Below are 24087 nucleotides of genomic sequence, written 5' to 3'. Positions count from 1 at the left end.
ATGGTTCTGAATTTAATATTTGGCTTTCTACTCATGGACTATATGACCTTAAGAAAGTTATTATTCCCCAAATCTCAGTTTCTTCATTTGCAAAATTATTATAGAGAAGGCTATTCTTTACTTTGTGAGGCTCAAATTGGACAAGCAAAACTTCAGCGCCTTGAATAAAAACTAAATTTGAATGAGAAATTCTGGAGTCTCCATCCTGGTATTTGATTCAATATCTTTTCATCACATTAGAACCCTTTTGTGGAAGGGAGAGCTTTTTCTCTACCCAACTCTCAGACGTCCCCCCCCCCCCCACTTTTGGGAACCTCAACTAACTGCCTCTATCAGCTCCAAGCTATACTAATGGGAGAAGACAACATTAGTAGTCTTAGCAAGACAGGGAGAAAAGATGTTAGGAATGTTTTCATAATAATTTAGAAGAGTTATGTTAAAATAGACCCTCAGCATGAGGAGAAAAAAAAAGTTCGCTTTATGGGTATTTCATTTTAAGGAACTTGAGAAGTCTGAGCACCCCTTCCAGAGCCCAGAGGATACAAGATCTAAAGTTGCCCTTCTCTGCTGTAGATACAGCTAAAGAAAAACCAAACAGAAACAGATGATGGACAGTCAGCTCTGGGGGAAATGCAGAAATACAGAGAACAGCTTATCAGCCTGTTGGTAGAGGAAGAGAAAAGTAAAATAGGAAATGAGGATGAGGAGATAAGGGAGGAAGGAATCCCTGATGCACATCCAAAGGGACTAATGGATCTCTTTAGGGACTGAGAGGAGAGGTAAATGAATTTGTGAATATGCATGGTCATCTAATACATGATTTCTCTACTGGCAAGTGGCTAGATATTCCCAACCTAATACTAGGGTTGTATGAAGGCTGTAACACAGCCTGTAACACAGCTATGTTTTTTTTTTTTTAATTTTTTAAAAATGTGTTATTTATTTTTGAGACAGAGAGAGACAGAGCATGAGCAGGGGAGGGGCAGAGAGAGAGAGAGGGAGACACAGAATCTGAAGCAGGCTCCAGGCTCTGAGCTGTCAGCACAGAGCACAATGAGGGGCTGGAACTCACAAACTGTGAGATCATGACCTGAACTGAAGTCGGACGCTTAACCGACTGAGCCACCCAGGCGCCCCAACACAGCTGTGTTCTTAAAAGTTGTGGCAAAGAAACAATCCAGACTTATAAGTAAGATGGAATACAGAATATCTGCTCTGTTATAAAGTAGGAGTAGAAGGGGGCAGGAAATCAATCCCTAACTCTTTGGTCTTCTTCCTCACCAATGCCAGTTCATCTCCCTTCAGTTGCTTACTGGGAATTTTCTTTGGGACTCTTAAGACTCAAGGGGAAAGGGTGGGATGTTATCAAGGTACCTTTTAGTTAAAACATTTTATCCTGCTATCATGGTACATTTAAAAGAAATAGGGAGCAAGCTATAGAGGTTTTGGAAACATTTCTTTTTCTTCTTCGAGTATTTTAATTCTTGTTAAGCTTACCTGAAAAGGCACATTCTAGGCTTATTTTTTTCCTTTAATTTTTGGTGGGAAAATAAAGTGTTTTTATTGTTGTTTTTGGTTTTAAATTTTATATATTTTTTAATGTTTCTTCTCATAAGAAGAATGTTATTTTATTTTTTATTTTAAGTTTTAATTTTAATTCCAGTTAGTTAACATACAGTGTTCCATTAGTTTGTGGTACACGATATAGCAATCCGACACTTCCATACATCACCCTGTGCTCATCAGGACAAGTGCTCTCCTTAATTCTATCCTCCCACCCATGTACCCTCTGGTAAACCTCAGAGCTGTTGTTTGTTTTTAATTAAATGCGCCGGAGGCTTGACTACCATCACACTTAGTTTCAACTCCCACTCTCTCATTTGCTCTATAATTCAGATCTGTGTCACATTTTCTCAAGACTTTTCAAGAAAACAGGAAACAAAACCACAGTTCAAACTGTCAAAAGATGTATCTTCCCTTTTGCAGTGGCTCCAGGCAAGCAGGGTCTCTAATGATATTCAAGGACTTTGTGGTCAGAAGACTGGGTTCCACCTGCTTGTGGGCACAGGGAGTTTATGTAGCTTTTTTAAAAAATATTTTTAAAATGTTTAGTTATTTTTGAGAGAGATACAGAGACAGAGTGTGAGCAGGGCAGAGAGAGAGGGAGACACAGAATCCGAAACGGGCTCCAGGCTCTGAGCTGTCAGCACAGAGCCCCACGCAGGGCTCGAATTCACAGACCGTGAGATCACGACCTGAGTCAAAGTCGACGCTTAACCGACTAAGCCACCCAGGCACCCCAATGCAGTTTTTTTTTTAAAGCTCAAGCTTCTCATTGGCAAAGTAGAAGTAACAATCCATGATTACCTGTTCATTGATGCTTGCGTCAAATGTTGTTATAATCTGCCCCATGTACTAAACTATGTGCTAGACACTAGGGCTGTGGTGGTGGAACAAAAAAAAGGGGGCGGGGTGGGGAGACAGACTCAGTCCCTGGTAAGCTTGGCATTATCATAAGGATTAAGGAGTCACTGAATTTAAACACATTAAATGCTCCATACATGATAGTTATATCTATGATTGCTCACGACAGTGTTATTATTATGACACAGAGACCAATCCTGGTGCAGCTTATGAGGCTTTTAGGGGATTTCTAGATTTCCATTCAAAAAAAAAAAAAAAAAAGAAAGAAAGAAAGAAAAGAAAAAGCAAAATGAGCAATTTGCTTTCAGATGAAGTGTGCTTCTCCCACACTAGACTGCTGTTAGAATAACCAAAATGTATTTGCATGCACATATGCATGAATCATATTAAACTGCCAGCATGTGACCACTTTGAACCTATAAAATTAGCAATTTCACATGGCCCATTCTAACGTCAGCAAGTGGGGATGGGGGAGGGCATGAAAAGATGTATGTGGGAAGGAGAACACAGTGATGAATAGTACATGCTGCAAAAATTTCACTCTCTTCAACATCATATTTAACTAAATATAGATTTCTGATAATTAGATTTTAAAATATTCTTAAAAAGGGAACATTTTGGCTTCCTTCTAGCTATAGTTCCAATATGAATTCTCAAGCCTAATAGAAAACACTTTTAAAACAAGATCCTCGGGGTGCCTGGGTAGCTCAGTCAGTTAAGCATCCCACTTCAGCTGGGGTCGTGAACTCGTGGTCTGTGAGTTCGAGCCCCCGTGTCGGGCTTTGTGCTGACAGCTCGGAGCCTGGAGTGTGCTTCGGATTCTGTGTCTTCCTCTCTCTCTGCCCCTCCAGAGACACACTCTGTCTCTCTGTCTCTCAAAAATAGGGGCGCCTGGGTGGCGCAGTCGGTTAAGCGGCCGACTTCAGCCAGGTCACGATCTTGCGGTCCGTGAGTTCGAGCCCCGCGTCGGGCTCTGTGCTGACAGCTCGGAGCCTGGAGCCTGTTTCCAATTCTGTGTCTCCCTCTCTCTCTGCCCCTCTCCCGTTCATGCTCTGTCTCTCTCTGTCCCAAAAATAAATAAAAAAACGTTGGAAAAAAAAAAAATTAAAAAAAAAATAAATGTTAGGGGAACCTGAGTGGCTCAGTCGGTTAAGCATCTGACTTCAGCTCAGGTCATGATCTCACAGCTCATGAGTTCAAGCCCCGTGTCAGGCTTTGTGCTGACAGCTCAGAGCCTGGAGCCTGCTTCGGATTCTGTGTCTCTCCCTCTCTCTCTGCCCCTCCCCGGCTCAGACTCTGTCTCTCTCTCTCTCTCAAAAATAAACATTAAAAAAATTAAAAAAAATAAATGTTAAAAAAAATTTAAATGAAATCCTCTGTGCCCCATATCTGAAACAAATGCAAGTGGCATTTGTATACAAGTTTGTATCTGTCAGTTATCACAAGATAATATCCTGAGTAAAGATTCCAAATTGAAATATGTCCAGCGACTTCCAGCAATCTCCCCCTTCTTCTTCTTCCCATTGTTGTTCATCCTTCACCAAGTCATTCCAGCACATGTTGAGTTTATGCAACAGTTACGGAATGCTTACGATGGCCAGAAACTATTCAGACACCGTGTGTTCAAAAACACAGGTAAGGGAGTAAATCAAAGCACTTTACAAAGAAAAATAGCCTGTGAGGCTCATTATCTGGCACTACAAAATATCACTACCGTCTGGTTTGGGAGTTCGGGCAACTGCCTCACTCAAGGTCCTGAAACTCAAGGGTTAAAGATCTTGCGATTCAAACCGAGTCTGTATTCCGTGAAGATGGATATAATCACTGCCATCAATTGACGAGGTATGCATAAAGCGATAGTGACAAACAAGGCCACAACCCATCACAGGTCCCTGAAATTACTGATGTAGTACCAAACCTCTAGCGACTGAAAGAACAGGTGGCCCTCGCCCTGTAGGCTTCGGCTCTAAATCTTCCCAATGGACTGAGGAATAAGCACTTCAGCATTTAACAGGAGCAGAGGAAGTCACTTCATCACCGGCCTGTCGCATGAATTGCTGACATAAGAAACTTTTCCCTACCTAGAAAACCACAAGCACCGAGCGATTGCTTATCAGTTGGAAAATACCTATTTCTCCTCCCACCACCCCTCCGCCGACCACTGACAGTCTCATATCTGGAAATCAAAGCCAGTTCTCTTTCAGGAACATTTTGGTGCTCTAAGCATTTGAACTCCAGTCATCTTGCACTAATCCTAAGCAGCAAACCTTTTGCGAATCTGTCAATGGCATATAAATTTATTTATAACTATTGCTGTGCATCTATTATCCATCTATATGACTCAAAATGCCAACTGTCTGATACCTGAACAGCAGTTCACTGGATATCATTTTTGAAAAATGTTAGGTCAAACCCACATCTATTATAGAAGATCTTGCGGTTTAGGATTAGAAAGAGAGAAAGAGAAAACCCAGAATCAACCTGTCAGTTACTAAGTCAAGCTACAAATTGCTCCTAGAATTAATTTCTACCTATATTTAAAAAAATAACTTAGTGACTCTGTATGCTTAACACCTTATTAGAAAGAAGAATTGTCCAAAAGGATAGAACACATTGGCAGGGGCCAATTAACATGCAATCATCTAATTGATGAAGAAAGATAAAGGAAGAATTAGACATTTAGCAATCCTTGCCACAGATATGTAATTTGTGATTTTGGAAAGACACCAAGTTTGATAAACATGACCATTTTGATGCCAGAATCAAATACAAGAAGGAAAGAGAATTAACTCTAAATCCTACTGCGAATCTGCTGCTTTGCTTACAACACTCCCTTTAAGCCTCAGTGACATCTTGCACAGTAGTGTTATCATCTTCATTGCACGAGAATCTGAGATTCATAGAAGTTAAACAAACTGGCTCAAAGTCATACAACAAATATGTGCTGAGACCAGATCAGCCTGATCCAAGGTCCCTTTGTCTTTCCATTTCATGAATCTGGTGCAGACAGTAACCTGGAAAATAACTCCTTTCTCATCTGAACTTGCATTTTGTGGATGAGGTGCAAAGCTGAAACGATGGCCTTGGTGATTTATCAAGGGATCATGCAAAGATTCGAACAGATTGCCACATCAACACTCTAGAATGTTTACTATAGCAGGCTTAAAATAATCCTCCCTCCCCGGCCCCTCTCCAAGCTCAACAAAAGGTAGTTTAGCTCTCTTACACAAAGAAACTGGAACTAAGCTCAAACTCCCTCAGCAACAAATCACTCACATGCTGACCTGAGAAGGAGAGCTGGAGCACTGCTTTTACACCCGCCACTCAGTCGGATAAGCACAGCTGGGCTGAGGAGACCTCTTTTCCTAAATTCTGTTGCCAAGCTGAATTTTATGATCTTCACTGGCAGATGATCAAATACAAACTCTTAACTTACAGCCAAGTTATCTTACAGCAGCTGTTGGCAGAACTAATTTAGAATGCAAATCTAGCCCTTAATCTATGGGAAAACTGTTGCAGTGATGGATGGCTTTTGAAGCAATAGTTCATGAAAGACACCCCTGATGCCTTCTAGTATTATGGAAGGAGAAATATTTAGCTGCCATTTGTGTTTATTTGTTTTCTTTTGAGCAATTGCCTCTATAGGGCGAATTAGAGCCTCATGGAAAGAAGTCCAGGTGTTTAAATCTTCCTCAACTCTCTTTTCCACATAAATAAAATTGAGATCAGAAGACAGATGTGTAGACTGAGTTTCAGATAATGTCTTCTTAGGACCTCGGACTCTTTCATTTTAGGCTAAGTCATCCAGAGAACAAGGCAATGGGGATGTAACAATTTGCCTAGATTTTTATGCGATGGCAAGAAAGTAGGAAGGTCAGCACCCATCACTCTGCCTCTAAAGAATCTGGTTACTCTAGGTATGAATTATCAAATAAAGTTGATAATATTTTTTTTCTTTTTGTTCATTTAACTGCTAGTGAAGAGTAACCCTGTAGAACACCTAACACTTAAGAGTTCCCTGAATCATTCCACAGCTGTGATCCTCATCTTTTCCATGGCACAAAATCTTAGAAAATATTTACTCCTGGTTATTAGGAAGTGTCATAGTATTCTATTGAGTTACTGAAGAAACCTGGGCTTCTGTAATATCTATGAAGATCTCATCTTATGGCAGCTGTCAAGAGTTGGGGCAATAGAAAAATGTATGTCTCTATCTGTTCCTGTTTTGTTAGGCACAGAGAATAATTATTGTGGAACTTCAAGTCAACTCAAAGAATTAGTAGAATAAGAATAAAGGGAAAGTGCTCTAATGGGTAAAGAATTCGAAAAGGGAAGATACATCCACTTTGGGTTTTTTATTGTTGTTCTTTCAGCTTGGATTTGTATAGAGAGGAGAAAAGTTTGTAGTCTAAGTAATTTAACTTTGAAGTTTAGGCTAGAAACTCTGTTTAACCCATGATGTGCCTCTAACTAGTCACTTCCACATATGCTCACTGCTCCACATGAGCCGACATGCACAAAGGGAAAAGCAAAGTGGTGCCACTGGTCATGTCTATTTGTGATCCCGCTTTGCCCTGACCAGATGCCACTGCTTGTCACCCGCTAGTTTTCTTAGATACATAGTTGTCTATATTCCTGATAAACATGAGTCTGTGGGAGACTGGGGCTTCCGTCGGGATTCGGAAAATACCCTGAAATCACTGGGTCTATTTTGGAGGCAGATCTAACATAATTTGCATAGTATTGAACACAGGTGTGATTCCAACATTTTTACCAGATGAACCAAAAATGGGGAGCTGGAGCTGGATCTATTACAGTTAAATATTCCCGTATGTCCTCTAAGATGAGGTGCGGCTAGAGCCCTTGATCATCCTAAATCTTCCTGGGGATAAAACAGTGACAACTTATCTAGAAACAAAGCTCACTTCTCTTTCATTTACCGTTCCCCTAACCTAACTAACATGTGGGTATTTACATCACTGACATTCATCTTATTTGTGGATGCATTACATGATGGAAGGCCCTAACAATGTGTTTGGTATTAAGTTACCAAGCAAAGCCTGGATCCACTGTGAAGCCATCTAATGTCCTTGGACAGACCAAATATTTTGATGTCAGAAAATGAAGCAAGCTCACAGGAGGGAGACCATATTTGTTCCCTAAGGGTGAATGAACTAGGGCAAAGGGAGCTTCTTCCATCTCCCCTAAGAATGTCTCTGTTCCTTGTCACGGGACTTCCCTGGTTTGAGTTTGAAAGAAGAGGAAATTGGGGGAGGGCTGACGTATCATAAAGCTTAGGTGAAATGAAGCTTCGACATCGATCTGTCTATCTATCTATCATCTATCTACCTCAGGGGAGTATCCTGATATTTACTTAGCCATTAACTTATACACTCAATAAATATTTATTAAGCACTACATATCAAGCACTGCTGTAAGTACTTGATAAAACAGCGAATCAAACAGACAAACAGTCTTTGTCCCAAGAGAGCTTATATTCTAATTGGCAGTGGACAATAAACATAACAAATAAGTAAATCATGAAGTATATTAGGATGTAATTAGTTCTTAGGGGAAAAACCATCAGGTAAGGAGAGGAGGAATGACAGGGGCTGAAATCCTAAACACAGTGGTTGCATCATGAGATGGTAATATTTGAATAAAGCTTTAAAAAATGTAGAAATCCGAGGAAAGGGAATTCCAGGCAGAGAGAGAGAGAGTCCATGCAAAGACATAGAGGTAGGAAAGAACCAGGTGTATTCTAGGTACATAGTAAGAGCTGGGTTGGAACGAAGTTGAGGTAAGTGAGGTATTTGCATCAGGAGAAAAACTTAAGGGGATACTAAACAATTCAGGGATCAAGATGAATAATATTTTCATATTATTTTAAAAAATTAAATATTTAATATTTAAAAAAATTAAAACCAAAACAAACAAAATCTATTGTGGACAAAATATCCAAATTAAGTAAGACAGGATCTGACCCCGTACTTATACAACCCTGCCTCACTCGCCTGGTTCCAGTAAAAATTTATCTACAAAAATGGGTGGCCAGCATAAAGACCACAGTCTGCCAATTTTACCTCTTTACTATTGCATTTAATATTCATTCTGATTACTCACTTTTTTAGCAACCCTTATTAAATTTTGTGCCTGAGTGCCTCAATTGCCTTACTCCAGTCCCGGCCCTGCAAAAGGGGCCAATGTGTTTGCAGAAGAGCAACTGAGGGGGTGATGGGAGGAGAAGAGGTCAGAAAGGCTCCCGAAGTCCATATTCCATAGGGTTGGAGAGCCAGTCTAAGGATTTTGCCTTTTAATGTAAGGAGAACGTACCACATTGGAGGATTTTAAACAGAAAAGCCATCTGGTTTCAACTTACCAAGTTAAAAATGTTGAGTAAAAGGAGTAGAAGCTAAGACAATAATTAAGAGGATGTTTGTAATCATCTAAATGATAGTTGATGGATGGTGGCATGGACCAGTGTGGTAGCAAGAAGGTGGTGGAGAGGTCAGATTCTGGATATATTTGGGAGGTAGAACTAACATAATTTGTGTAACATTGAACATAGGGTGCGAGATAGTAAGAAAGGGTGATTTCAATATTTTTACCAGATGAAACAGAAACACGGAGCTGCCATTATCAGGGAAATGCAGAAGGGAATGGGCCTATAGTTATGAACATTTTCAATCTGAGTTATCTCTTAGCTAACCAAGTGAAAATACTAACTAAGCCATTGATATTCAGATATGAAGTTGAGGAAGAGATTTCAGCTGAAGAAACAAATATGGGTGCCATTTTGAAATCGACATAATTAACTTATTCCTCTCCTCCACCTCCAGATACTGAAGTCATTCTCCTGAAACCAGAATTGAGAAACTTTTTATAGAGAATACATCTCTTCATGAGATAGAACTACATTAGTGCCTACTCTTTCAAGGTTCTTCAGCGATACAGTGGTTTGTTTAAAAACAACAAAAACCCCACACTGATTTCTATACCTTTGGTGGAAATACCTTTGATACAATCTCTGTTTTCACTGAGCTTTTAATTCTCAGCATTTTTTTTTTAATTTAAAGATTGACAACATGTTTCAAATTAGAGATTACATGGTAAAATTTTAGTAACTGGATCCCACCCCAAATGTCTCACTTTCCAAAATCTGCATTAAATTTTCTGCCAACATGAAATGTGCCAATGAACTACAATGTAACTAAACATATCCACCCGGAAAACACTAGACGAAAAGGAGAAAACTCTCCTTGAGTTATTCAAAATAAAGGTCTGTCCTTTCATATCAGCCTCCAATAAATTGTAATGAATTTTTTCAGACAATCTGAGTGTTTTATGAATATACAAACACAGCCCCTTCTTTGGGGCTGATGTTCAAAGTTTGGCATTAGGTTATACGCTGTGGCTACTGTTTAAAAGTAAAAAAAGTCATATGGCAGGCTAAGACGCCAAGTTCTTTGTGGCAAACCATTTGACTAACCTCTCTGGGCTAAGAAGAGATGAACTATTCTGACCTACTCTTCATTATAACATCCTGTCTGCTGACTGCTAATAAAGAGCCACAACAGTGGGTGCATATATTCTCGTTAATTGTTAAACCTGCATAATGACATAGCATCTCTCGCCTGAAGCGATCAGCTCCCATCCTGGTAAGAGAGCCAGGACAACAGATCTATCAGTGAACCAGCTTGAGCTGTTGGCTCAGCCTTTAAAAACCAAACCCCATATAGTGTTGTGCGGTTTATATGCTTCTGCATGGATCGCTTTCTTGTTAAGGGATGCCATTTGCCCTCATTTTGTTTTGGGGATTAAAGTAAGAACTAATAATACCTGAATCGGTATCGAAAGAAAGCAGCAGTCTCTCTCCTACTGTTGTCCTATTACACACAAAAAATAGAAATATATCATTAGCATAGGAAGTCCAGCCACACAGGAAACTTTAGGTTTTTCTAATTCATCCTTTTTAAGGGAAAGGCATGAAATCTAATCAAATCTGCATTATTTTGTAAGTTCATATTCCATTCAGTTTTCTTTATACTTTGCACTCTAAATGTTAAAATATCTCTTATGCTTCTCTAAATTATTGTTCTGGATTTTATAAAGTAATAAAACACAAGAAAATGCAATAAAAAAAGAAAAAGTATCTTTGTGGGATGCACCGAGGACATATTAAATGTTTATTTAATCATACGTTTATTTTAAATACTTTATGAAATCAATAAATATTTTACCATGATAATGTTCTATCATTGCTGTAGTACTTATCTGAACATGCTCCTGTTTTAAGAAATAGAAGTTGGCTTAGAGAAATAAGAAATAATTTTACTTCGCATAACATATATTGCAGACACAGCAAAGAGTAATGCTGAGTTTGAGCAATTGATTTTAAAACATTTACTTCTCAATGTCTTTTGAAACCATGAAGATAGCTACTTAGTGTTACTTAAAATAAGATGAAAATTAAAGATAAATATTCCCTAGCCCAAGCCAAAACATAAAACAAAAAACCTAACTTAGGAAACCATTAAAAATCAACAAAATTAGACTTGCAAACATTCTACTAAAACATATGCTAAACTGTTTTTTTACAGAAGTCCTGAATATTCATTGAATTATGATTCGCGGGATTTTAATTTCTACAATGACTGCATTAAGAACGGAAAAAAAGTTGATATATATGAAAGTAAGGAAACAATAGATCATAAGCTACTATTTGAATTAAGAAAGCCAAAGCATGAACATAATAACCATATCGCACAAATGATCGAGCAAACCTTGAGAGCTATTTCAGGAGAATACTTCATAGGAGAAAGCAGAGTTAAAGTTAGACATGACAACTCAATGAGACCCAAATGTAAATGATAAAACCGTCGACAAAAGCCTTGAAGGGAAACGCTTTCCCCATCGAGGGATGATTTGTACTGGCCTCCAGGTGTAATATCATGTGCACTGATGAGCTGATCAACAGAACAGAACTTCTACCCAGCTGTAATCAAGAGTGATTGATGGTTGGGACAAAAAAGTTGATTATCATGACAAGTTCGCTGATGCAGAGAAAATAAGCCCTGCCTGGGAAATGGATAAAAAACCTGTTAAGAGACTACCTTCTGAAACCTTATTTATAAAGGCATCTGAGAGAAGGTGTAAGTTGTACAGACCGATCTGATATCCCGATAAACCTGGTAAGAATAAATTTTCCCTACCTCCACCTCCACAGATTTCCTATGGAAGGAATTTAAAAGCTCATTTAGGCCCAATAAAGAGTAAACCGCATACGCTCAATGTTACCCGGGCAATTCTTAAAAGTTCTCTCTCTGCTTCTCAAAGTATTACTGAAACATCGCAGGTGGACGCAGAAAATTAAACTTGCATAGCACACCAGGCCTCCGTTTACCCTCCGCAGCTCCCTCCTCACAAGGAATAAGCTCCCCAAATGACTGCAACCTTTACCACTATCACATTCAATTAACATCAAAACATAGATTTGGACTGAGACAACAGATCCCAGAGGCAGTATTTAGCATCTGCAATGAGGTTTGGCAGGCTTGAAAAAGGTGAATCTGGGCCAGAATGGTGGGTGTACAACAGTGTTCTAAAACAGTAGCTAGATTATACAGAGATCTAGAGAGTATGAAGGAAGGCATCCATGTTTTTCAAGTTCTGGTTCTAATGTCATATAAGAAATTCTAGCACCATAATCCGAATGCAGTATGTAATTTGTAGCATGCCTGGTACAATTTCAATCTCCTGAAGCTCACAGTAAAATCAAATGGACACTTTTAAACTGGTCATCATAAGAAACTTACTGTAAAGGAGATAAAATGAATGGATATGTTCATCTCATCTATAAGGAAACTTTGGCCCTGTGGACCCTTGAAAAGGGTACAATTACTCTAGTTAATTGATACAGATAATAGGAGTCAGTGAAACAGACAACAGATAGCAACTGTTAAGAAAGCCAGGATACAAAGGGCTACAAAACCCAAAATGACAAAAGAATAGCACTAACATAAACTACCTTTTTCTTAAATTCCTTTGCTCTTCTGCCCAGAAACAAATCCCTCTACTGTCCTAGTTTCCAGGGTCATGGCAAAACTGATGGCTTATTAAATAAATGCTGAATAAACTAAAATGAAATATAACAAAAAGGACAAGGGACCTGACAAATACTGACCATAATATATGGAAAGGGATGAACAAATTTCATTTCTGAGACTTTCAACTATTGGTGATCATTAACCCAGTTTCTACATTTAGTTTCCCCAAGTACTGTTAGTGCCCTGTGATAGATTAAGAAGTGCATATACTTGTAAAAAGAGGTATAAAATGACTGGTGACATTTATAGCAGATACGCATATCAAGCAATTTCTGGGCAACCAGGTTACATCAAGGATTTTCTATTCCATGGCCAACAAAGGCATCATTAGCCAGTGATGAAGTTACCGGTGTACCCTGAAATCTTCAGGGTATAATCATAATGTTAAAGCTGGGAGTTTTTGAATATACTTTTTTTTCCGAAATAACCTAAAAATCAGAGATTGCTACAAGGCAAGGTTTCAAAGTCATGAGAACCCGTTTCAAGGCTGTGCTCGTCTAGTCCCATGTATTTATCTCCCTTTAAAGTCAAGTGAACTTTCATTTTTAGGTTATAAAGAACAGTTGTTTAGGATATGAATCCTGTATTGCAAAGGGATCAGGCACTGGAAAAAAGGCAACCTAAACTTCTATGCTTTATCAAAATGTAGCAATTATTCTAAATGTCCTCAGTGAAGCTGAAGCGTAGACCATCCTGGAGCCTCCTGTTTCTACCTTAATTTTCTTACGATAGCAATAAAGAAAAATGTTTCTAGTCTTGAGCATTGCTTTCAATTATTTGTTAAAAATTCATTGAGTGATAGCTAAGACTTGTAGAGCTTTCCTAACATTAATAGGCTTTCCTGCTTCATCTTTGGGGCACACACGGACAACTGTCAGTCCGTTTAACTGGAAACACACCTCTTGCGTCGCCACATTCTACCTTCCCCATATTCTGCCCTTTTATGCTTTGCTCATGTTTAGTCCTCTTCTGAAAACTCTGCCTTCAATAGGTGTCGTTGGATGCAACAGACTGTCAGCACAGATTCTCACGTGCTCCTTCAATATTCGGTGCAATCACACTGTCCCTCAAGTGGGACTCAGTTTGGAAACGTGTTTCCACATTCCAGCAATCTGTACTTCTCGCAAGCTAGCAATGAGTGTGTCCACCCTGATTAGCTTCTGTAGCGGGTGTAGAACTTATGTGACCAAATTGCCTCAGTTGCAAACTGTCAGCTGATGCCAGTGTAAACCCCAAAATAAATTTCCCTTGGGGCATGTCACCTGGTATGACAAATAAAAGCACTATGCTGGGACGTAAGGGCTGTTTCCAGCCCCACCAGCTATTTCAACAGCTTAGATATGTTGGACAAGCCAACTCATATTCTGACCTGTGATTTCGCCATCTCGACAATCTCTAAAACGGACACAATGACTTCTTAGACATCTCGAAGTCCTGACACACAGCAATTCTTTGAGGTGCTCACAGTCCTCTATAGAAATACAAATATCGCTTTCATTACCAAAGGTTATGTAACACGTCTACTCATACCTTTAAAAAAAATTTTGTTTAATGTTTATTTATTTTTAAGAGACAGAGCATGAGCATGAGCGGGAGAGGGACAGAGAAGGAGACACAGGATGCAAAGCAGGCTCCAGGCTCTGAGCTGTCAGCACAGAGCCCAACATGGCACTTAAACCCAAGAAGTGCAGGATCATGACCTGAGCCAAAGTCAATGCTTAATGGACTGAGCCACCCAGGCGTCCCAACATCTACTCAAATCTTAAATCAACTTCTCTTTCTAGAGACAATGCTCAAGTTTGCCACGTCTAGGAGAATCTGATACAAAAGTGAATTTTATTATTTTGTTTTTCTTTGTTTATAAAGGGAAAAAAATAACTAGAGAAATAGGGACTCCTTTACAAAGAGTTCTCTTTTCTCAGTCCCTTACCCTTCATTCCATCCACAGATGAAACTCTGGAATATCAAAGCCTGATTCAGAGAGTCCCAAAATATCCCAATGTTGAAGTTTTATTTTTAAAAGCCTGCCAAAGAGGCACGATGCTTAACTAGGTGCCTGTGCTCTTGACTGGCTCATTTTCTCCTGAAATCTCTAACAGCCAGACCCAATATTTTTTGCCTGGTCCTTCTGTTCCAAGTTTTGTTCTCTGAGAATTCCTGACAGAGCTGTGGGCTCTATTCAGGAAGTACAAGCTGGTGAGGCTGAGCGATGAAATGGGGCCCAAATGCACACTCAGAGCACAAGCCTTTCAAAAGAGATGTCCCAGGCACCCGTTTCAAATGCAGCCAAACCTACAGTTCATCACCACATGCCCCAGAGCCAGTCTCTCACACGAGGGTGACGCGACAGTGAAACTAAACCTCATCAGGCCCTGGATGTGTCTCCTCTTATAGAAGCTGAATGGCCCTGTCACAGAAGTACTTTTGAAGAAGAAAAAGCACCCAGTAGGAAGGCCACAGTGCTCAGCCCAAACCTCTAAATATCTCTGTGAGTCCTGAAGACTAACAGGAGACACTGTCTTATGAAAGAGACGTTTCAAAGCTGCCTGCAATTTAATTTCTAAGTGGGTCCCCCAGAAAATCCTTTGGGACTTAGCAGCAGCAGCAGCAACAGACTTAAAGAGGTTGAGAACTGCTAATAAAGAAGCTTTGTCACTGACAAGTTGACCCTGTGGTTTTTAAAAGGTAAAAGGTAAAGATTTATGAGGAGTGAGAACCTCAAATCAACACAAAAATACACTAAACACAGGCACTTTCAATGGGGTAGAGCCCTTTAAGTACTTTTCTTGAAGATAGATCTTTTCAAACTTCAGTATTTATTAAGAAATAATTTAACAGGGGTGCCTGGGTGGCTCAGTCGGTTAAGCATCCGACTTCGGCTCAGGTCATGATCTCACAGGCTCAGGTCATGATCTCACAATCTGTGAGTTTGAGCCCCGCGTCAGGCTCTGTGCTGACAGGTCAGAGCCTGGAGCCTGCTTGGGATTCTGAGTCTCCCTCTCTCTCTGACCCTCCCCTGCTCATGCTCTGTCTCTGTCTCAAAAATAAATAAAAACACTTAAAAAATAAAAAAAAAAGTAATTTAACATTCAGAGAATAAAATAATGATAACCACATTATTCATCCCCTAACACAAAAATGAAGTTTCCATTTCATTTGCTATACAGTTTATAATCTGATTGCCTGCATGTTCTATTTTATAATTCTTACAACATGGCTAGAAGGGATGGCTATTAATTTTAAATAAGATGATAATGGGTCCTGTAAGTTCAACAAAGAGGCCCAGGACATGTAGCAAACAAAAAAGAAAAAAAAAAGGCAGATCTAGACAAGACGTTATCTACATTCTGATCCGACGATTTTCCTACCATCACATCAGCTTCTCTGCTGCATGCTGTACCCCCATGCATACAATTTTATTAACCCTTCTCCTAGGACATGCAATAAAATGCTGAAATCTGAATGAGGCAACAATATCTATGAACTCTGCTGGGCATGTTTTGAGACTGGAGACACTTCCAGAAATAGGCAAGAAATATTCACGAAATTGCATCAAAGGCCTTCAAAATGGAATTTATAATTTAGGACAAAGTATATGATTTAAAAGCCATAATAAGATAGTCCATGCAACAATTCCTTTTTCCTTTATAAACTTTAAGCATGCTCATAAAGGAAATTTGGAAAATAAAAGTAGAAAGAAGAGTAGTTCTTCAACTCCAGTACAACCACTGTTAGTTTTTTTTTCTCTCCCTCTAAGCAGTATTTCCTTTTAATATCAACCCCCATAAATAATACAGATATAAATATTTAAAAGGTGTTTCTTAAGATATGATGTTACAAATGTTTAATCATCTAATTTGGTCATTTGATAGGAAAAAAATGTTCCTTTTAGCAACTTCATCATTATATTGCCTCATTTGGTTACAGAAGTTAACACGAAGATATAAATTAAATTCAGATGTATTGCTTAACTTCACTACATTTCTGGGATCTAAAATGTAGAAAAATAATAATGATTTCTATCTTATAATACTGTTGAAAAATATATCAATTATATTGGTCATAATCCCAAGGTTCCCCTTTGAAGGGGTCCAAGAGCTCCAAGGTGGTTTTCCCCTCTGACTTACAAAACAGCCCCTTGACGTAATTGATGCTTGACAGTCCTGAGTCATAAATGACATGTTGCTACTACATTATCTCTCAGTAATTTGCATCTACATTGAAATGTTCACCGTGTTTATGATTAAATTGTGTGACTGAATATGGGTGATGCCATTTGAGTGTACTCATAAGCACTTGTGGGCAAGGCCTCACCCAGGCGTAGATGACCTCTACAACAGCTGTCACATCCAGTTAGTTCCAAGAAGGAAGGAGCCCCTATGCCTTCTCTCTGGGAACATGCAGATCTCCAGCCACACCATTACCGTAGGATTGGCTGGAGACTTTGGATGGACCTGCTACTCCGCCTGGACCAGACAGAGCAGAAACAGTGGATGAGTGTGGATGCTGACTTTGTGTGGCCAGTGACTGGCCAGGTGGCCCTTGTATGTCTCCTATATTCTCTGCATCTCAGTTTCCACATGGGAAATCAGCAAACATTTTCTTCTGTCTCTAACATATTATGAAACATTAGTGTCAAGAGGTTAATCGTAGTGACTCTTAGATGCTACAACCTAATCATTCTTTAGTTTGGGGCCTGAGACCTTACTTTCCACTCTTATACATAGTCATCAAGTAATCATTCTGTATCTCGCTAAATAACCTTGTGTCCATACTGGTCCCGCTTAAGCTGTCTTTCAAAGGTACACTTAATAGCTTGCCCAGGCCAATGGCAATTTATGCTTATTTTAAGATGCTGATAAAATAACTGGACAATTTATAATCTTTTGGTCTTTAACTGGGAACTTTTTGCATAACCTCTATGTGTGTTTCATGTAAATGTCAAGAAAAGTTTTTTTCAAAGAAAAGGCCTATGCCAGAAGAAAGCAATCTCATTTAAAGTACATACAGTATGATATGCCATTTAAAAAGATATCTCCAAGGCCAAAAATAGAAAATGTACTGTACAGGAAACAGCAATAGCATAAAACCAAACTCTACAGTTTATAATATGAAGGGTTAAAAGATAAATAAAAGCATAGAGGGAAAGGAAATTGAATTTTCATGATGCGGAGATGAAAAGAAATACAAGCTATTATTTTCATTGGAAAGGGAAGAAGCTTTGAAATGTAAAAAGGTTCATAAGGCAAAAATACTTTCCTATGTGATTAAGGATGCAACCAAGCATACAAGTAAATTACAGTGTTACTTTTTCAGAATAATTCTGTTTAATAATGGAAATAGGACAATAAATTCCAGATTTACCCGGAAGGAGTAGATGCAGTTGTAATGGGATTATAAAGCCTTTTCCTGGGATTAAAATGGTCAAATGTGAGATGTATCTATATCTCTCTATCTAGAAAACATTTGTATTTTCTCTTAATTTAGAGATTATTTTCTTATATGTGGGTGAATGGATGATAAATACAATTGATCTTGGCATTCAGTATTGAATATTTTATACAACTGCTATTTATGGACATGACCAGTCAATAGTAAACAAATCTCATATTTCCTGCACATTAGTTTCCCTTATTGACATAATAACGCTATGGAGACATTTTTAAGTCTCTAAGAGTTTCCACTCCTGTATTTCAACTTTGCAATAATTATATTTTGTTTGTAAATCATAGGTAAAATGTTGCTATTTCATTTATAAAACCAATAACATTGGGTCTTCCTGTTTTTGTTAATCTGCAATTTTAAAAATTAACACTGTTTAGAGAATTTATATTTAAGGTTCAAGATAAAAATGTAAAAGCAATGAATTCACATGTGTCCAGTTTATATACAGCAACAAAAGTATACTGGGTAATTACCTGATAAATTCAAGTGGCCATAAAATTCAGTTCAAATCTAAGCCAAACATCTGAATGAGTATCCATGCTAGGCAGAATAATGATATTTAAGTCCTAATCCCTGGAAACTATGAACACGTTTTATTATATGACAAAGGGGGATTAAGTTAGCAGATGGAATTAGGTTGCTAATCAGTTGATTTTATAACAGAGAAATTATCCTGGATTATCCAGATGAATTCATTGTGTTCATCAGGGTCCTTAAACATGGAAGAAGCAGTCAGATAAGTGAAGGTCAGAGTCATTCAATGTGAGAAAGATTCATCTGGTCATTGCTTGCTCTAAAGATGGAAGGGAGCCACGAGCAAAGGAAACAGGGTGACCTCTAGAATCTGGAAAAGAAAGGCAAGGAACTGAATTCTCCCCTGGAGCCTCTAGAAAGAACATAACCCTGCCAACACCTTGCTTATAGCACAGTGAGGCCCATTTCTGACTTTTCCCATCCAGAACTGTAAAATCACGCATTTATGTTTTAAACCACCATTTGCCATGGTTTGCTACAGCAGCAATAGAAGATAAATGCAGTAACCATCTAGTGAATGATCAAGTCTGCAATTGTGTAATTATGGCCCAGACTGATTAGTCTAACTTCTCCAAATACCTTGGCCATTTTCCTTGGACCACATGTCATGTACATACCTGAAAACAAAACTGTGAAAATGAGAAGCAACTGTCTCCAATAAATACATACTGATTTCTGTATCACCTTGAAACTTCATTAGCAAAATAAATTGCTATTCTCTCATCAAGAAAATAAAACGAGATTACATTTTATAAAACAAGATGACATTTTATAAGAAGAAACTATTATGTTAATGTTAATGCATACCCAGTAGTAATTCTAAAGACTCCAAATATGACTTTGATAGCCATCTACAGAATTAGGAACATTCAAAACAGAAACAAAAACAAAAACAACAAAGAAAGGAACATTTGTCTTTAAGTTGTGAGTGACCCATAGCTGGAGAGAACCAACTAAAGACCGAGCCTGGATGTGGCAGATGGTTTTCTTAAATTTAGTAGGAGATTGGGTTCAACGAGCTTGAAGTGCCTTTCTGATTCCCAGTTTACAGGAAGTTTACTTAACACAGAGGAAAATATTGACAGTGAAATTGTTGGCAGGAGGAGATATTGAAATAGCCCCCATTAGATGTAAGAAGCTGACAATATGGCTCCTGGGAGACTTTTATATCATTATCTGATCAGTTCCAAAGTGAAATATCGATACAATTTAAGAAGGAAAGAAATCAAGAAAGAGCCACTTAAAATAGCAATTACAGAACTATATGATTGCTTGTTAAATGTTTAGAAATGATCAAAATTGCAACTTTTGAGTTCAGAACTCTAATTTACAAGTCGAGAGGACTCTTTCTTTCTTTCTTTCTTTTTTTACAACAGTTGGAGGAGATTATTGTATAACATTTATCAGTTGAAAAGATTTTCTGTTATTAAATTAAACTATGGCAAATGTCTTAAAATTCAAATCCAATCAAAGCACTCAGTATTTAAAAACAAACAACAAAACAAAACAAAAACCCCTAAACCGCTCTTTAAATAAAATGCCATATGTCTAGTATACCCTTTTTTTATATCTACAAATACCATTCAGGTGCTATGCTGGCAATCTACTCTTTTCTAAGCCAACAGAAGAAATATTATAAATCTACCTGATGATTTTAGTATGAGTTCATAAGATAGTAGCAATCCTTAAACAAAATGAAACATCCTCACAGAAGAAAAAAGATGCTTTATTACTGTCATGTCTATTTTCTGTGCCTGATTACTTTGTATGCTCTTCTCACCATCAGAGCCCCTACAGGACCCACTTGCCTAGAAAGATGAAATTTTCGAAAGCCTAACATTCGCCAGAATCCAGATCCGTGTGGTCATCTCCACACCGCACATCAATTTAGGGCAAGATAATGCCAGCTTAGAGGAGTTACTTTACCATCCTCTGTTTGCCTATAGTATCAAAAAGTATTCTATTCCTAGTCCTTCTAAACCAACATTCCTTCTCTTTTCTGTATCTTTCAGCACCAACTCCACACCAAAGCAGGCAGGCAGTATTTTTCACATTGGCCACAGGCCAAAATTAGCTTCACTGTGATGAATCCAGAGATTTTCTGACCCTTAGAAAAGGTATGGAAAGTACAAATAATTCTCTGTGAATAATTTGCAAAAGCACTGGTCAGGTCTACAAATGTCTCCTTTCTATCATGTTTTCCACGTAAGTTTTATTCATCAGGGGCTCGAGTGTTTTGAGGTCTTTTAGACTCCCTATTAAAATGCTAATACTTCTGGGGTAATAACTTAAGAGCTCTATCACAAATATCATCAAGGACACAAGAGCTGATCTGGAATTGGGAACCACCAAGGCAGGTAAAAACATTTACAAAGCAAAATGTTGGCCTTGAGATACAATTTGGGACCTATCTTACTTCAGAGGAATAGCTTATTAAAAGTCTTGTTGGTCCTAAATTTGACTATTCCCCAAAGGGAAGTGTATTACCTAAAGTCAGCATTCCCAAGAGAGTATAAAATACCATTAAAGTGCAAGTACAAAATATTGTATATGTGTGATGTTCCCATTGTAAGCAACCAAAAATAATACAATAAACTCTGAAATTAAAGGACGTAAGGAGTTAAAAATATTATCTTTGAATTTTGACATGCTCAGTTACTGAAGAAAAATGTTTAAGGAATCTCTTCTGCAAGATTAGAACAGCATAATACATTTTTTCAGTGAATACTAAATGGTAAACTTACATCAGAATTAAATCTCAACTGGCAAATGTTGCATGATATGATTTGCTTTCTTCGATGAGGAAGAGGAACCCCGAATGTATGATTTATTACAGCTTTCTGAATCGGGTCCATCTGTAATGAGAAAGAAAATACAACAAATAGAAATAAAGCTTGTCAGTTCCATTGGAATGTTGCCTATTTCATTAAAGAGCCAATCTGTACAGCTTGAATCTACTGCTCACATTATAAAAAACATTTTTATTCTAAGAAACAGCATTTCTACTTTCTTGGAAAATAGACAATAAGCTCGAAGCTCAGTATGATAAGAAAATGATAAATGTACCCATTAGAGTTTGCATACTAACTGTTTTTCTCATTTACGATCAACAATTGTCTCAGTTTGATAAACCTAAAATATAATTAAAGGTTTATCAAAACTCAAGTTATTGCAAATGCCAGCAATCTTACACAGTAGTGTGTCTATGTCATTGCCCCAAAAATGGACTTGTGAATAGACTTGGTCAGATGAACAGTTCTGAAAATAAATTATGCACCATAATCCAACATTAACCTTATGCTTTGTTCGGTACCTTTTCTATGTTAAGAATGTAGTATATAAATCCTACTTTCTAAGAATTCAAATGTATAGAGCTATCAATTCACTCAACAATCATTTATTGACCATTTAGTATAGATTGCTATTCTATGAACTTATTATTTGAGGCTCAGACAGTCTAGACCAGATTAGTTATCTTTCTCCATCCCATATTCTCAGGATAGGTCAAGTGCAACCAAACACACAGTATCAGCAATTCAGCTCTGATAAAACTCATCAGCTTTGTCCTACAGTCTACATCAGTGGTTCTCAACTGTTGGAGTCAGATAAAAATTTTGATCTGCTTCTTAATACTTGTGCAATCTCTTTGCTTATCTGTGTCTCCCTGAGGTGGTGATGAGTTTTAACAGTAATAACATGAGAAATTTATTTAGCACAATCAGTGCTAAGCACATTACGAAGTCAATAAATGTTGGCTATTATATTTTCTCTATCACAGCACATGTGAAGATCAAAGTTAACTTGAGTCTCACGCTCCTATGGTCATTGTTGGCACACTACTAATTTCTCACATGACCAAGAAACATTTCCAAATAAACGTTACGCATACAGCCATTACTTCTGTTGAATGCCTGCAAACTTTAGAACTCTTAACTCTCATCAGATATAAAGTTCTTATGATCGTCTCACAATGGATTAAGATGGCTTAGAAATGATTTGACATATACCACAAAGCTAAGAATGTGTCTGTGAAATGATGCTCTAATATTCAGCTTCTGTGATACGTTGTAGTTTGTTGACTGCCCTAAACAAGTCACTGACAAATTCCACGTCCTTTTGTGTATTTCAGATTATCAAAACCAGCTCACTCATAGGCTGTCTTCACAGGTAAGTAGGAGGAAGCTTCTGTCTATATAGTCACAATTCCCACTAGGCTACCTAGGCATTCTTAATGTACAGAAAAAATAATAGCACTCAGCATTTATTAAGTGCCTTCTATGAGCTAAGTAATAGGCTAGGCTTTTTATATATTAAATAGTTACAACGACTAAGAATAACTTAAGGTTTATCTTGATAAAAGGTTTATCTTGACCATTTTGGGGTCACCGGGGTGGTTCATTTGGCTAAGCGTCCAACTCTTCATATTGGCTCAAGTTGTGATCTCATGGTCATGTGCTCAGTGCAGTGCCTGCTTGGGATTCTCTCTCTCCCTCTCTCTCTGCCCCTTTCCCAATCTCATACTCTCTCTCTCCCTCTCACATACACACACACACACACACACACTCTCTCTCTTTTAAATCAATGAACATTAAAAAATGTATACTTTATTTAAAAAATGTCATAATTTTTATCTTCCATCATCACTTTCCTTTTTTTATCTGATGTTCATCCTTTCCCATATTGTGGAGGAAACTCAGCTACCCCATGATTTTTCTGGTCATTTCCAGAAATTGTTTAAATTCTAGGATCCCCTCTCTCCTTATTAGTGAATTCTATCATACTTTTTTTTTTCATATCACACTTTCTTTTTAACCAGTTTTATTTTAGGTATAATTTACATATAATAAACTTTAGCAACATTAAGTGTAGAATTTGATGGGGTTTGGCAAATACGTAAAAATAGTATTATCACATAGAACATTTCTATTACCTGGAAAAGTTTCCTCCTGCCTCTGTGTGGTCAATAATGACTCCTACTCCCCACCTCTGAAATCACTGGTCTGTTATCTGTTCTTTTTGCCGTTTCTTGAAGTTCATCCAAAGGGAATCATACAGCATGTGGTTTTTTTGGGCTTGATGGCATTTTTTTTTTTTTTTTTTGAGAGACAGCACGCATGAATCTTAAGTACGTTCCACATCCAGCATGGAGCCGGGCATGAGGCTTGATCTTACGACCATGAGATCATGACCTGAGCCTAACTCAAGACTTGGGCACTGAGCCAACTGAGCCACCCAGGCACCCTGCCTGACAGCTTTCATTCAGTATGATGCTTTTAAGATTCATCCATGTTGTGGCACGCATTAGTAGCTTATTCCTTTTATTGCTGAGCAGTATTCCTTTTACACGGATGTGCCACAATGTCTTTATCCATCCGTCAGCTGATGAACATGGGAATTGTTTCCAGTTAATTCTTATTATCTTTTCGAGTCTTAACACACAGTCTAAAGTACATTCCTACCTTCAGTTCCATGTCTTAATCTACACATTAAAAATCAATTTAAAACTACAGTCTCTTTTGGGACACCAAGGTGACACGGTTGGTTAAGTGTCTGACTCATGGTCTCAGCTCAGGTCATG

The 24087-nt window shown here is 38.1% G+C and overlaps 1 protein-coding gene across 4 annotated transcripts in view; it reads right to left on the bottom strand.

The window, feature by feature from the left end:
• ZNF385D (zinc finger protein 385D) overlaps positions 1-24087 on the bottom strand; it is a 900615-nt gene that overhangs the window by 99272 nt on the left and 777256 nt on the right. For all 4 annotated transcript variants that reach the window (XM_058729761.1, XM_058729763.1, XM_058729764.1 and 1 more), the window contains one exon: positions 21254-21364. In XM_058729761.1, coding sequence (XP_058585744.1) covers positions 21254-21364 — 111 coding nt within the window. The remainder of the gene's footprint in view (positions 1-21253; positions 21365-24087) is intronic.

This window comes from Neofelis nebulosa, chromosome 5, assembly GCF_028018385.1.
Source record: "Neofelis nebulosa isolate mNeoNeb1 chromosome 5, mNeoNeb1.pri, whole genome shotgun sequence".
Lineage (NCBI taxonomy): Eukaryota > Metazoa > Chordata > Mammalia > Carnivora > Felidae > Neofelis > Neofelis nebulosa.
The sequence above is the reverse complement of the archived record's forward strand: the minus strand, read 5'-3'. Positions and strand labels throughout refer to the sequence as shown.